At 40.4% G+C, this 14,149-nt stretch overlaps 1 protein-coding gene across 1 annotated transcript in view; it reads left to right on the top strand.

Annotated features, from left to right (window-relative positions):
- MALRD1 (MAM and LDL receptor class A domain containing 1) overlaps nucleotides 1–14,149 on the top strand; it is a 274,434-nt gene that overhangs the window by 127,118 nt on the left and 133,167 nt on the right. The window contains exon 23 of the mRNA XM_075828272.1: nucleotides 11,809–11,919. Coding sequence (XP_075684387.1) covers nucleotides 11,809–11,919 — 111 coding nt within the window. The remainder of the gene's footprint in view (nucleotides 1–11,808; nucleotides 11,920–14,149) is intronic.

The raw sequence follows: 14,149 nt of genomic DNA, 5'->3' as shown, positions 1-14,149 counted from the left end.
TCTAACACATTGGCTCAGTGTATTAAGCTGTTAACATGAGAATGTGCACGTATTAGCTATAGCTTTTAGTCTAAAATGAATATTGTGTCAGATAAAAACGCTGCGTGTTACATTCCCCGCAGAGTTTTTGTAGCGAGCCCATTTGGCAGCTAGCAGTAGGTGAACATTTAATAAAAGGCCAGGTCCCCACAATGCTGCGGCAGCTGCCTTTTGATGGAAAGACAAGTGTAATATTGAATTTCCCAAATTTTGCCAGGTATCATTTAGAAATGTAGAAAACTGGAAAGCAATCCATACATAACAAGGATTGTACAATCCTAATGAGAAAAAGGAAAAAAATTGTAATTATGCAGCAAATGCCGGCGCACATATGTTACATTAAAGCAAGGTGGTGTCAATTAAAACCGGAGAACGAGGTTTAGAGAGGTTCACTGTAAACATTATTAGGCAATGATTGATGTCGCACATCCTATTCATGTCCATTGTTTTATCTTCATTTTACACAAATTGACCTACAACACTTATTCAACGTCCTATCCGCTTTGTACACTTGTATGGTAGCAGCCGAGCAACAGCTGTTCTCCCTGCTGGGATGTTATATAAAGAAGCATGTATTATAATAAAGCCACAATAGGGAACCTAGAAACTAAGAAAAAAGTGAATTTTCATGTTCAATGCTATAAATGGTCATTCTAAGTTTTGGAAATAACAGTGTTAACCCCCAGACGACCACCGTTATGACTTTTTATAGCATCCGTTAGCTCTTTGTTTCCTCTATACCAGATTCTTATGGGTATAGACAGTACAGAGTTTACATAACAGAAGCATGTAGGCACAGAACATCTTCCGCCATCGACTCCGCCCATTAAGTAGGCCACACCTCCAGTCACGGATGTCTTTCAAAATCAAGCGGAACATTGCAGTGCACTTCTCACAATATCTAGGACGCCCTGCAGCCTTCCCCTGGTCGCTCCCTGGGTGTCCTCCTCTCACGCCCACAGCACTATGTCTAATTATTATAGAAATACACATGACTTACATAAGAATACTTCCCCAGAGCCTCCTATAGACCTTCTTTAAGCTTTTATGGGCAGGGACCTCTTGTCGTTAGTATCGTCCACATATTTATTTGGTTACTTGTCGTTTTACTTCTTGGCTATTTCCCTCATTGTAAAACGTTGCAGAATATATTGGCGCTATATAAATAAAGATTATTAATATTAATAGTGACAGAAAATACTTATAAAGGCATTGTGCTAGGAGGCGAGGCCTCCCACAGTGGCAGCCCATAAAAGTGACTTCATAACAGTGTTAGCTACAGTGCCGCCATTATTTTGGCATCCATAACAATTCATAGCAGTGCCAGCCATGGGCCATAGCCACAGAACTTTCAGGCTGGGTTCACACGACCTATTTTCAGACGTAAACGAGGCGTATTATGCCTCGTTTTACGTCTGAAAATAAGGCTACAATACGTCGGCAAACATCTGCCCATTCATTTGAATGGGTTTGCCGACGTACTGTGCAGACGACCTGTCATTTACGTTTGACAGCTGTCAAACGACGACGCGTAAAAATACAGCCTCGTCAAAAGAAGTGCAGGACACTTATATACATTATATGCAGGGCACTTCTATACATTATATGCAGGACACTTATATACATTATATGCGGGACACTTATATACATTATATGCGGGACACTTATATACATTATATGCGGGACACTTATATACATTATATGCAGGACACTTATATACATTATATGCAGGACACTTATATACATTATATGCAGGACACTTATATACATTATATGCAGGACACTTATATACATTATATGCAGGACACTTATATACATTATATGCGGGACACTTATATACATTATATGCAGGACACTTATATACATTATATGCGGGACACTTATATACATTATATGCAGGACACTTATATACATTATATGCGGGACACTTATATACATTATATGCGGGACACTTATATACATTATATGCGGGACACTTATATACATTACATGCGGGACACTTATATACATTATATGCGGGACACTTATATACATTATATGCAGGACACTTATATACATTATATGCAGGACACTTATATACATTATATGCAGGGCACTTCTATACATTATATGCAGGACACTTATATACATTATATGCGGGACACTTATATACATTATATGCGGGACACTTATATACATTATATGCGGGACACTTATATACATTATATGCAGGACACTTATATACATTATATGCGGGACACTTCTATACATTATATGCGGGACACTTCTATACATTATATGCGGGACACTTATATACATTATATGCGGGACACTTATATACATTGTATGCGGGACACTTATATACATTATATGCAGGACACTTATATACATTATATGCGGGACACTTATATACATTATATGCAGGACACTTATATACATTATATGCGGGACACTTCTATACATTATATGCGGGACACTTATATACATTATATGCAGGACACTTATATACATTATATGCAGGACACTTATATACATTATATGCAGGACACTTATATACATTATATGCAGGACACTTATATACATTATATGCAGGACACTTATATACATTATATGCAGGACACTTATATACATTATATGCAGGGCACTTCTATACATTATATGCAGGACACTTATATACATTATATGCAGGACACTTATATACATTATATGCGGGACACTTATATACATTATATGCGGGGCACTTATATACATTACATGCGGGACACTTATATACATTATATGCGGGACACTTATATACATTATATGCGGGACACTTATATACATTATATGCAGGGCACTTATATACATTATATGCAGGACACTTATATACATTATATGCAGGACACTTATATACATTATATGCGGGACACTTATATACATTATATGCGGGACACTTATATACATTATATGCAGGACACTTATATACATTATATGCAGGACACTTATATACATTATATGCAGGGCACTTATATACATTATATGCCGGACACTTATATACATTATATGCGGGACACTTCTATACATTATATGCGGGACACTTATATACATTATATGCGGGACACTTATATACATTATATGCGGGACACTTATATACATTATATGCAGGACACTTATATACATTATATGCAGGGCACTTCTATACATTATATGCAGGACACTTATATACATTATATGCGGGACACTTATATACATTACATGCGGGACACTTATATACATTATATGCGGGACACTTATATACATTATATGCGGGACACTTATATACATTATATGCGGGACACTTATATACATTATATGCAGGACACTTATATACATTATATGCGGGACACTTATATACATTATATGCGGGACACTTATATACATTACATGCGGGACACTTATATACATTATATGCGGGACACTTATATACATTATATGCGGGACACTTATATACATTATATGCGGGACACTTATATACATTATATGCAGGACACTTATATACATTATATGCGGGACACTTCTATACATTATATGCGGGACACTTATATACATTATATGCGGGACACTTATATACATTATATGCAGGACACTTATATACATTATATGCGGGACACTTCTATACATTATATGCGGGACACTTATATACATTATATGCGGGACACTTATATACATTATATGCGGGACACTTATATACATTATATGCGGGACACTTCTATACATTATATGCGGGACACTTATATACATTATATGCAGGACACTTATATACATTATATGCGGGACACTTATATACATTATATGCGGGACACTTATATACATTATATGCGGGACACTTATATACATTATATGCGGGACACTTATATACATTATATGCGGGACACTTATATACATTATATGCGGGACACTTATATACATTATATGCGGGACACTTATATACATTATATGCGGGACACTTATATACATTATATGCGGGACACTTATATACATTATATGCGGGACACTTATATACATTATATGCGGGACACTTATATACATTATATGCGGGACACTTATATACATTATATGCAGGACACATATATACATTATATGCAGGACACTTATATACATTATATGCGGGACACTTATATACATTATATGCAGGACACTTATATACATTATATGCAGGGCACTTCTATACATTATATGCAGGACACTTATATACATTATATGCGGGACACTTATATACATTACATGCGGGACACTTATATACATTATATGCGGGACACTTATATACATTATATGCGGGACACTTATATACATTATATGCGGGACACTTATATACATTATATGCAGGACACTTATATACATTATATGCGGGACACTTATATACATTATATGCGGGACACTTATATACATTACATGCGGGACACTTATATACATTATATGCGGGACACTTATATACATTATATGCGGGACACTTATATACATTATATGCGGGACACTTATATACATTATATGCAGGACACTTATATACATTATATGCGGGACACTTCTATACATTATATGCGGGACACTTATATACATTATATGCGGGACACTTATATACATTATATGCAGGACACTTCTATACATTATATGCGGGACACTTCTATACATTATATGCGGGACACTTATATACATTATATGCAGGACACTTATATACATTATATGCAGGGCACTTATATACATTATATGCAGGACACTTATATACATTATATGCAGGACACTTATATACATTATATGCGGGACACATATACCGTATATGTCGGCGTATAAGACGACTGGGCGTATAAGACGACCCCCAACTTTTACCCTTAAAATATAGAATTTAAGATATACTCACCATTTCGTGCAGGAGCGCTTCACTATGGCCATCGGCGGCAGGACCCAGGACTCTGTCTCTTTGAACTCGCGCATTCGCAGATAGGCGAGGTACATGATGGGGTTAATTACTATTAATGTGAGGAACATGGAGGGTAAATTCATCGCACCTCGCGCCTCACATTAATAAGTGAATGAAAGCCGTGTTTATTTCATTTTTTTACAGCGTACACATCATAAATGATGCAAAAACATTGTTGTGCGCGCCATTACTGAATGTGTGTATTTTATGTATTGAGACTTATTTTAATGTTTATTGTAAAAAAGGTGAATGTGTATTTTTTTTAAAATGTAACCATACTTTGTTTTTACTTTATTTTTAAACTTTAATGTACTGACATATATCAGATATGTGCCAGTACATTAGCCTGTGGACGGATAGCAAACAGGCTGTTGTTAGGACATACTTGGGTATATCCTAACAACAAGAGATATGGTCAGACAGCCCTGGGGTCCGTCAATAGACCCTGGGCTGTCTGCCCATATATGGTATGGCCCTCGATCGCGTCACAGGAATTCCCTGTGACGCGATCCAGGGGCATCCCCCCTTCTCACTTTCCCCTGAATGCTGCAGTCAGCTGTGATCGCAGCATTCACGGGAATAACGGCGGAGATGAGAGGTTCTCTGATCTCCGGCGTTATAGAGCGGGGCTGCGGCTGTGTAATACAGCCATTGCCCCGCTCCTGACAGGAAGTGCGCGCGCGGTCAGCATGAGGAGATGCGGCCGGCGCTGCACTAATGAGCGGCAGTTCAGGCACTGAAGACAGAACATGGGGGTGTTTTGTAGCGCGCCCGCCATGTTCTGTCTTCAATGCCGCAGATCATTAGTGCAGCGCCGGCCGCATCACATGATGCTGACCCCGCGCGCATATGTCAGGACTCAGGAGCGGGGCTGTGGCTGAATTACACAGCCGCAGCCCAGCTCTCATAGTCATGTGTACTATACTGAGCTGTGCGGCTGCAACGTGCATCCCTAATATCCGACAATATCCGGCATATAAGACGACCCCACACTTTTGACATTTTTTTAAGGGTGTAGAAAGTCGTCTTGTACGCCGATATATACGGTACATTATATGCGGGACACTTATATACATTATATGCAGGACACTTATATACATTATATGCAGGACACTTATATACATTATATGCAGGGCACTTCTTTCAGACGTAATTTGAGCCGTTCTTCATTGAACTCAATGAAGCACAGCTCAAAATTTACGGCTGTCAGAGAAGCCTCGCAAAATGCGAGGAGGAGGAATTACGGCTGAAACGAGGCAGCTGTTTTCTCCTGAAAACAGTCTGTCATTTCAGCCGTAAAAGCCTCTCACCGTGTGCACATACCCTTATAAAGATAGCCATGTGCCCCATAACAGTGCTCCCATGAAGACCGCTTCAGTAGGACAAGATCAACGTTGTTGGGGGCCTCTGGGTAAATATTGGAGGGCATCATGTACTTTTACATCTTATTTCTCCTACCATATACAGGGGTATATATTACTATGTCAGAAAAATATTAATATAGGCCAAGGTGGTGCTGGTGTGGGTGGCACCCTTTCTCCAACAGAGACAGAAAGTGGCCAAGTATATGGGTCGTGGATAGTAATCTGAGAAAAATGAATGCAGAATATTTTAGCAGCATTATATTGTAAATTAATAAACTGTCATGATTGACAAAGTTAGACCCCCCCCCCCCCCAAGTGGTGAAGACTCCAGGGCAATTGCCCCATTTGCCCTACCTATGATCTGGCCTCAGGATTGCCAAAGTTGGCCCATAACAATGCTCCCATAAAGGCAGCTATAGTATTCCTTTTTTTTCTGATTGTCCTGTGCTATTAAGCGGTATTCACAAGATATATTCCACCCATATATCTTCAAAGTCACACAGCGCAATTGTTTTCTAGGCAGATATATCGCTAGAAAATTTCATTACAAAATGCCACTAAAAAATCTTTCAGAATTTCATTTTAATTAAGATAAAAAAAAATCATTGTAAGATTATTCTTTGTTTGAAAGAGATACTAAAATATCTCCTCGAAAGAGGCTAATCTCACAGTATTAACATGAATGATTACACTCGGCCTGCTGCAGTTTAGGAAAGGCTCCGAGTTATTTTAATATTTCACAAAATATATATTTTTTATCTGTGTACTGAAAAGAAGAGTAATGGCAATGGGTTAGAAAATACGATTTGTCTAGAAGCTATGTGTTTGTCAAATATCCTAATACTCAATAAGCCGTTTATGGAATATAATAATTGGTCTTAGATCGCAGGAGGTTTTTGTTTACTCGTATTATTTTGTTAGTTTTATCAGGTAAAGTCACAGTAAAGTAATACAATGCACTGTGATTGATCTAGTGTTCTTAAGACTAAATTACTTGGGCAGGCCCCAAAGATATCTATTATAGCTTTTCCTGAATGTTCCTGATATCACCAAACAGCTTATAACTAGAATCAAAATATTTTTTTTATTAAAGATTTGCTACTTTTGCTTAAAGGAGTAGTTAGATGATAGACATTTATGGTGCATCCGTGGGAAAAATATCTTATAGGTGAAGATCCCACCTCTAAAGGACTAGCCTAATAATATATGTGACCATACAGGGTGCATCACCTGTCCCTACAGATAGGGGCGCCAGCATTGTCCAAGGTTTGGCGTCTGAAACCATGGAAAGACTGCTGCCTCCCCTAGTATATTGATCTAGTAGGTAGATATTAACCCCCTACTTTTATCCTAGATCGATCAGTCGGACATAGTATACTAGGGGTACTGTAGTTAACTTCAGAACAGAAGATATTTTCATATTAACTGTGTGGCAGTATTATTTAGACAATGTATAGCACTATTTGGGCAATATATAGCACTGTATGACGGCATTTATTTATGCATTATGGTGCTGGTGCTGTTATTTGGTCACTGTATTCAAGTCAATGGGACTATGCTGCTGTTCCCTGCACAACCGGTGGCAGAGTGCGCCACTGTGCCATGAAAACTTTGAAGGGTACGGAGTGCTAAACAGCGCTGCAGTTCCTTCAATCTCAGGATCGGCAAGGCTGTTAGCAGTCAAACCCCAAATGATCAGAAAGGAATGGCATATCCTAGCAATATGCCATCCCTTTATTGGATGAGAATACCCCAGTAATAGTTACGGGGCATCATATCGTATGGAGCTGGTAGTTAAGTGCCACAGAAATATTGCAAAGCCTGTGAATTGCAGTAAAATTATGGTATTACTGTAATTTGGTGTGATTGTTGTATGGTCACTTACAGCTTTTTCTCGCATATTGCAGTGCAAGTCACAGTAATGCTGCGACTTTACTGTGGTTTGCAGACGATATTATGTTGCTATGAAGCCCTAGCCTAACTTGGCAGATTTACCATTTAGGGATCTGAAAATGCTGGATGATAATTCCTTTAGGAGCTACTGAGTCAGCCGCTTCAGTGATGTAACACTTCACAGATGTAAGTAACATATGGTTGAATAGAATTTTTAACAACTTGAAAGAAGAGGATACTTCAATAGTTTGTGCAATTCTTTTTTTTTTTTTTTCATTGAAATGCTCTTTAACATGGATTATAGAAACCAGTAAAAAATAAAGACAGTGAATTATCTCCAAAAATATATGTCGTCCAGAAGGGATAAACCTATCTTTGTAGTGCCACCTGTAGGTGACTACCTTGTAACGTAATTGTCACGGTCTGTGGGTATGTGGACCCACTAGGCCGCACCGCCAACAGAGCACCCAATCAAAACAAAGTCCAGCACAAGGATACCTGAATAGTCCAGACAGTGATAGAGGCTCTAGCATGGATGGGGATGGAGGTGTCAGGTTGCGCCTGACGTGACGGATGACAGCACGTGCAGCAGGTTGTGCCAGATGTGGCGGACGACATTAGGTGCGGCAGGTTGCGCCAGACGTGGCGGACAGCAGTAGGTGCAGCAGGACACGACTCCAACACTATACAAGCTCAGGAACAAGGCACAGCATGGGATACAGGATACAGGTAGCATGGCACGGGAACACTGGGAACAGGATAACACTGAGAGATCATTTGCAAAGACTAACATGGGAATTACTAACAACGCTCAGGCAGAAAGTGAAGGGGCAGGGCCCCATAAATAGTACAGAGTGATTGGAGCTAATTATAATATAATTCATTTGCACGCCGGGCCGGGCACGAGCGTGCGCGCGCACCCTATGGGACAGTGTCGAGCAGAGCGGAAGTGAGTGCTGGCATCTCCTAGGAAGGAGATGCTGGCCAGCACTCACAGATCCATGGCTGCGGCGGCCAAGGGGTGAGTAGGAACGGCCGTCCGCGGCCATGGATGCTACAGTAATACTTTATAGAGCCTGGAAACATGAGTTGGTTTATCAGCCGAAACTGAGACACCCATCTGCAGACAACACTGTGTCAGAGTTGTTTCTCCTCATCAGTACAGAGAAGTGTTCTGGTTGGCTGTGTAAGATGCCTTAAGACAGTGGTCTCAAACACGCATGCAGCCCCTGAGGCTGTCATTTTCACACACAGCTGCTCGTACAGGCTGTGCTCCGTGACTCTGGGGAAGCATCTGACATCACTGTCCATACATGGAAAGTGATGGCAGGGGCTTCTTCAGAGCCGGAGTCCCAGAGCAGAGCCCAGGACTCCACCTCCGCGGTTGCCCCTGACATCACTGTGCATATATGGACAGTGATGTCAGGAGAAGAGCTGGAGTCCCAGGCAGAGCGCTAGTAGCGCTCTGCCTGGGACTCCTGCTCTGGGGTTGCCATGACATCACTGTCCATATTTAAACAGTGATGTCAGGAGCTGAGCTGGAGTCCCAGGAAGAGCGCTACTAGCACTCTGCCCGAGACATCAGTTCTGGGGTTGCCGCTGACATCTCCGTCCATATATGGACAGTTATTTCAGGAGCAGAGCTGGAAGAGGCAGAGTTCTAGAAGCGGCTTTGCTCCGGGACTCCAGCTCTGGGCAAGCCCCTGACATCACTGTCCATATATGGACAGCGATGTCAGTGGCTTCCCCAGAGTTCCAGAGCAGAGCCTATACTAGTGCTCTGGGACACCGGCTGTGGGGTTGCCCCTGACATCCCATTCCGCTCCAGTGGGATCCCCAGACGTCACTGTCTATGGACGCTCTGGCTGGGATTCCACTCCTAGAGGGAGCCCCAATTGAGTTATCTACAAGGGGTGTGTGTGACATTATCTACAGAGGGCATGGTGGCAGTATCTATGGGTGGGTGTGTGGCATTATCTACAGAGGGCTCTGTGGCAATATCTAAAAAGGGGCTGCCCAATCTTGACATTCATGTGTCTGCCAAACGCTGCCAACTGAGCCGCTGGACTGCATTTAGCGACACTTAAACTGGAAAACTAGATTGTTAAAATAAGCACGTGGAGAAAACTTGCAAATTTCCATTATGTTTTAACTAGCAGTATTGTTATAGTAATGTAGTATTGTTATTGTAGTTCAAAAAACTAATTAATTCATAATTTTTTATTAAATTTGAAAATAATGCAGCCCATCAACGTCACACTTTTTCTATATGTGGCCCTCTTACCAGGCCAAGTTTGAGACCCCTGCCTTAAAGAGAACCTTTCACCTCCCCATACATGTGCAGCTGAGTGCAGCATGTAAGGGGCAGGGCTGCACAAACCCTGGGGCACTTTTAAAAAAAATTCTACCTCCCATCGTTTTTTTAAATATCGGTGCCGTTATATTTGGCGCCCGATATTTAAATAACCCCCTGAACAGTCAACGGGGCGTGTACTGGCAAGGGGGCATGTTACTATGGCTGTGACACTGTCCAATCAGATATGGACAGTGTCACAGCATGAGAGAGTTTGCGATTGCAGTCTCTTCATCCGAACAGGCAAGGGGGCGTGTCAGTGCTACGGACAGTGACACGCCCCCTTGCCAGTTCGTTAGACAAAGTACAAGACTGATCACAAGAGCTGGAGATGAGAGCTCTCCTCTCCGCAGCTCTGTCCGTAGCACTGACACGCCCCCCTTGCCTGTTCGAATGAAGAGACTGCAATAGCACACTCTCTCATGCTGTGGCACTGTCCATATCTGATTGGACAGTGTCACAGCCATAGTAACACGCATCCTTGCCAGTACACGCCCTGTTGACTGTTCAGGGGGTTATTTAAATATCGGGCGCCAAATATAACGGCACCGATATCTAAATAACGGAGGGAGGTAGAAAAAAAAATGTAAAGTGCCCCAGGGTTTGTGCAGCCCGGCCCATTACATGCTGCACTCAGCTGCACATGTATGGGAGGTGAAAGGTTCTCTTTAAGATGACTCTTGGAAGGCACCGATTCTCCTTACGAAGGTGAGCTGGTCGGCAGTCTTTAGGGCATTGCCATAAAGACTCCCTACCAGCTGAATTTCCACAAAGAGAAACAGTACTTTCTAAGAATCCAAAAATATAAAATGTGTTCAATAATGCAAAAAATATAATCCCACAGGTCACCAAAAAACTAAAAAGGCAGAAGCAAAATGCTTTTTTTTAAATTTTTTTATTTAGATGACTATTTGACAGTGATAGTAACAGAGTTTGATATGTGACAACTTTTTAACAAATTTTTTATAAAAATAGTGAGTGGTCATCATTAACATTTTTTGCACTTCAGTGTAAAATGTTTGTATCTCATCAATGCCTGATAAAAATGTAAAATTGCTCCACTTGTAAAATAGTGTAGCAAGTACATTTTGTATATTGGGTGGAGATAGCGTGCAGACTAAGTGGTTATACATATATATATATATATATATATATATATATATATATATATTTTTTTTTTTTATTTTTATTTTATTTTTTATTTTTTTTTAAATAGACTAAAGATACTTGTTTCTGTTGAATCACAGGTGCTTATTAAACTTGTCTTTGTGACATATGAAGTTTGGTTTCAAAGTGGAAAACAAGGAGCTAGGTGGAGGAGAGCAGAGGTTTACTTGGGAACATTGTCTAACTTTCAGGTTTGTATTTTTGTTGTATCATTTAAGAAGGTTTTCTAGGACTAAAATATTGATGACCTATCCTGTTCGATAAGTGGTTGTCATTAGACCGCCAATCAAGTGGAATAGACCTGAGTTTAAACCACGTCAAGAAGTGACATGTATCTGCACAGAGAATTTCTCCCTATGTGATTCCCCATTAAAATCAATAGGACACTTTTTCTAAGGGTTTTCACGCTTAATTCGGCGCGGAATACGCAAATTTGAAAATCTGCCATGTGAACGTGACCTAATATACTTAATGTCCAAATCCTTCATCTGTTCCCTGCCATCAGTATTCTTAGGTCAGATCTTGTGGCTAGGCCACACTGACATTTTGTCCTACAGGAGCCATCGGAGAGTCATGTCAGGTTTTACCACTATTGGCAAAATGTTGCGGCAGTTTTGTCATATCATATGAGAGGAAGAATTTGAATGGTAGTTATATATTAGAATAGTTTGCTTTCTATTTTCTTCAGTTTAAAAAAACAACAACATTGCAAACTCCTTTAGAACTCCTGTAGAACTCCTTTAATTTCTGTCAATGCTGGCAATGGGGTACAGGCAATGGGGCAATACCTAAGGGTATGGCAGCTGAGTGAGCCCACATACAGTACCACCCTTCTTCCCTGCCTGAAACATATTAGAACTGCTTTTAACATGCTCACCTGAGCAGATCATCTAACAATAAAGAGGTTATCATCTTTGGACAATCCCTAATTGTAAGAAGGGTCCCTCGACAAAAAGCTGATCACAAAGCTTCCTGCTGCTGCGATCCCTAGCGATCAGTTGTAGTCTGGCAGTAAGTGTTCAGTTTCCCAGCAGCGCCACCACAGGGGAAATGAAGTATTACACAGTGCATATTCAAATCAATGGGTAGTCTGTGTAATGCAGCACAGGACAGGTCCTCCATAAGGAGGAATGCTCTTTTTAGTCACTCTCCGCTCTTTACGTAGAGATGAGGATCCTGAACAGAGAACCCCCCCCCCTGTATTAACTCAGAATTCCCTAATAGGGTGTATGACAATAGGTACTCTAAACTAGACAACCCCTTTAAATGATTTCCCCACACCTCACAAGGGACAGTCAGTAGATCAAGATGGAGTCTGCCCTTGTCTTATAGTGAGCTCGACATTGGGAGCTTGAAACACTCACTAGTTTAACTCCTCATGGGCATCTTGTATATATGTCTCATAACAGGAGCTCTTTAATGGTCTCATCACATCTACATATAATTTTGGAAATTGCTTGTGATCCTTTTGATGGGTTTTGGTGCAAAAATGCTGAGAAACAAAATAGCCTGGAAACAATAATTGCAATAGGAGTTTAATAATACATTTCCCATTCTGTTACCCTCATCATATTCCCCACGGAGTTTAACACAATGTCTAATTTACTGAAGTGAAGCTGAAATATAGAACCATAAACAATGTCAGCGGCAAGGTAATTAATTGGACTTACCATATGTTCAACATTGTGTCTCCTAGCCAAATAATTAAACTGATATGTATTTCCGTTTGGATATCATGTTTAGCTTACAGTAGATTGTGGAAGATAGTCTATCAAATGTTAAATAGGAGAATGCCACTTGCCTAGGTAATGAAGCAATCTGTTACTGGAGCAGATATTTTTAGCGTGACATTTTGTTATTGGCTCGATATAGAATAGTTAGACGACTTTGAGTGTATTAAAAAGAATAACGGAAAATGTAAAGATAAAACCTCAACTAGCAAAATACTATACCCTGGAGAGAGGAAATTACTTAGATAAGTATAAACAGCCATATGTAGCCATCATTATCCCAAGATAACCTGGGCTACACGGAAAGACTCGACTTAAAGGGTCTTTTCACCGAAACAAGTGATGGCATATAGCTAGGATATGCCATCACTTGCTGATCGGTGGAGGTCTAACCGCTGGGATCCCCAACGATTACTAGAATAAAGGGGCCACTCTAGAGGACCCAGCTTATCCAAGCATTACACTAGCAGTCTATTGAATTCAATGTGTACTGTGCAATGCTTTATTTATCCTCTGGTAGCGCTGCAGAAAAATGGAACACTTGCTGCTGGATTCCTCACAGATTACCACTAAAAGCTGATGGTGCCAGAAGCAAGACATCCTGTGATCAACATATCATTAGGAGACCCTACTAACAAAAAGGGACTGTTCAAAGTGGCCAACCACTGCATTGTGTTTTTATCTTTCATCC

The sequence above is a fragment of the Rhinoderma darwinii genome, chromosome 5, assembly GCF_050947455.1.
Source record: "Rhinoderma darwinii isolate aRhiDar2 chromosome 5, aRhiDar2.hap1, whole genome shotgun sequence".
NCBI classification, from domain to species: domain Eukaryota; kingdom Metazoa; phylum Chordata; class Amphibia; order Anura; family Rhinodermatidae; genus Rhinoderma; species Rhinoderma darwinii.
The sequence above is the reverse complement of the archived record's forward strand: the minus strand, read 5'-3'. Positions and strand labels throughout refer to the sequence as shown.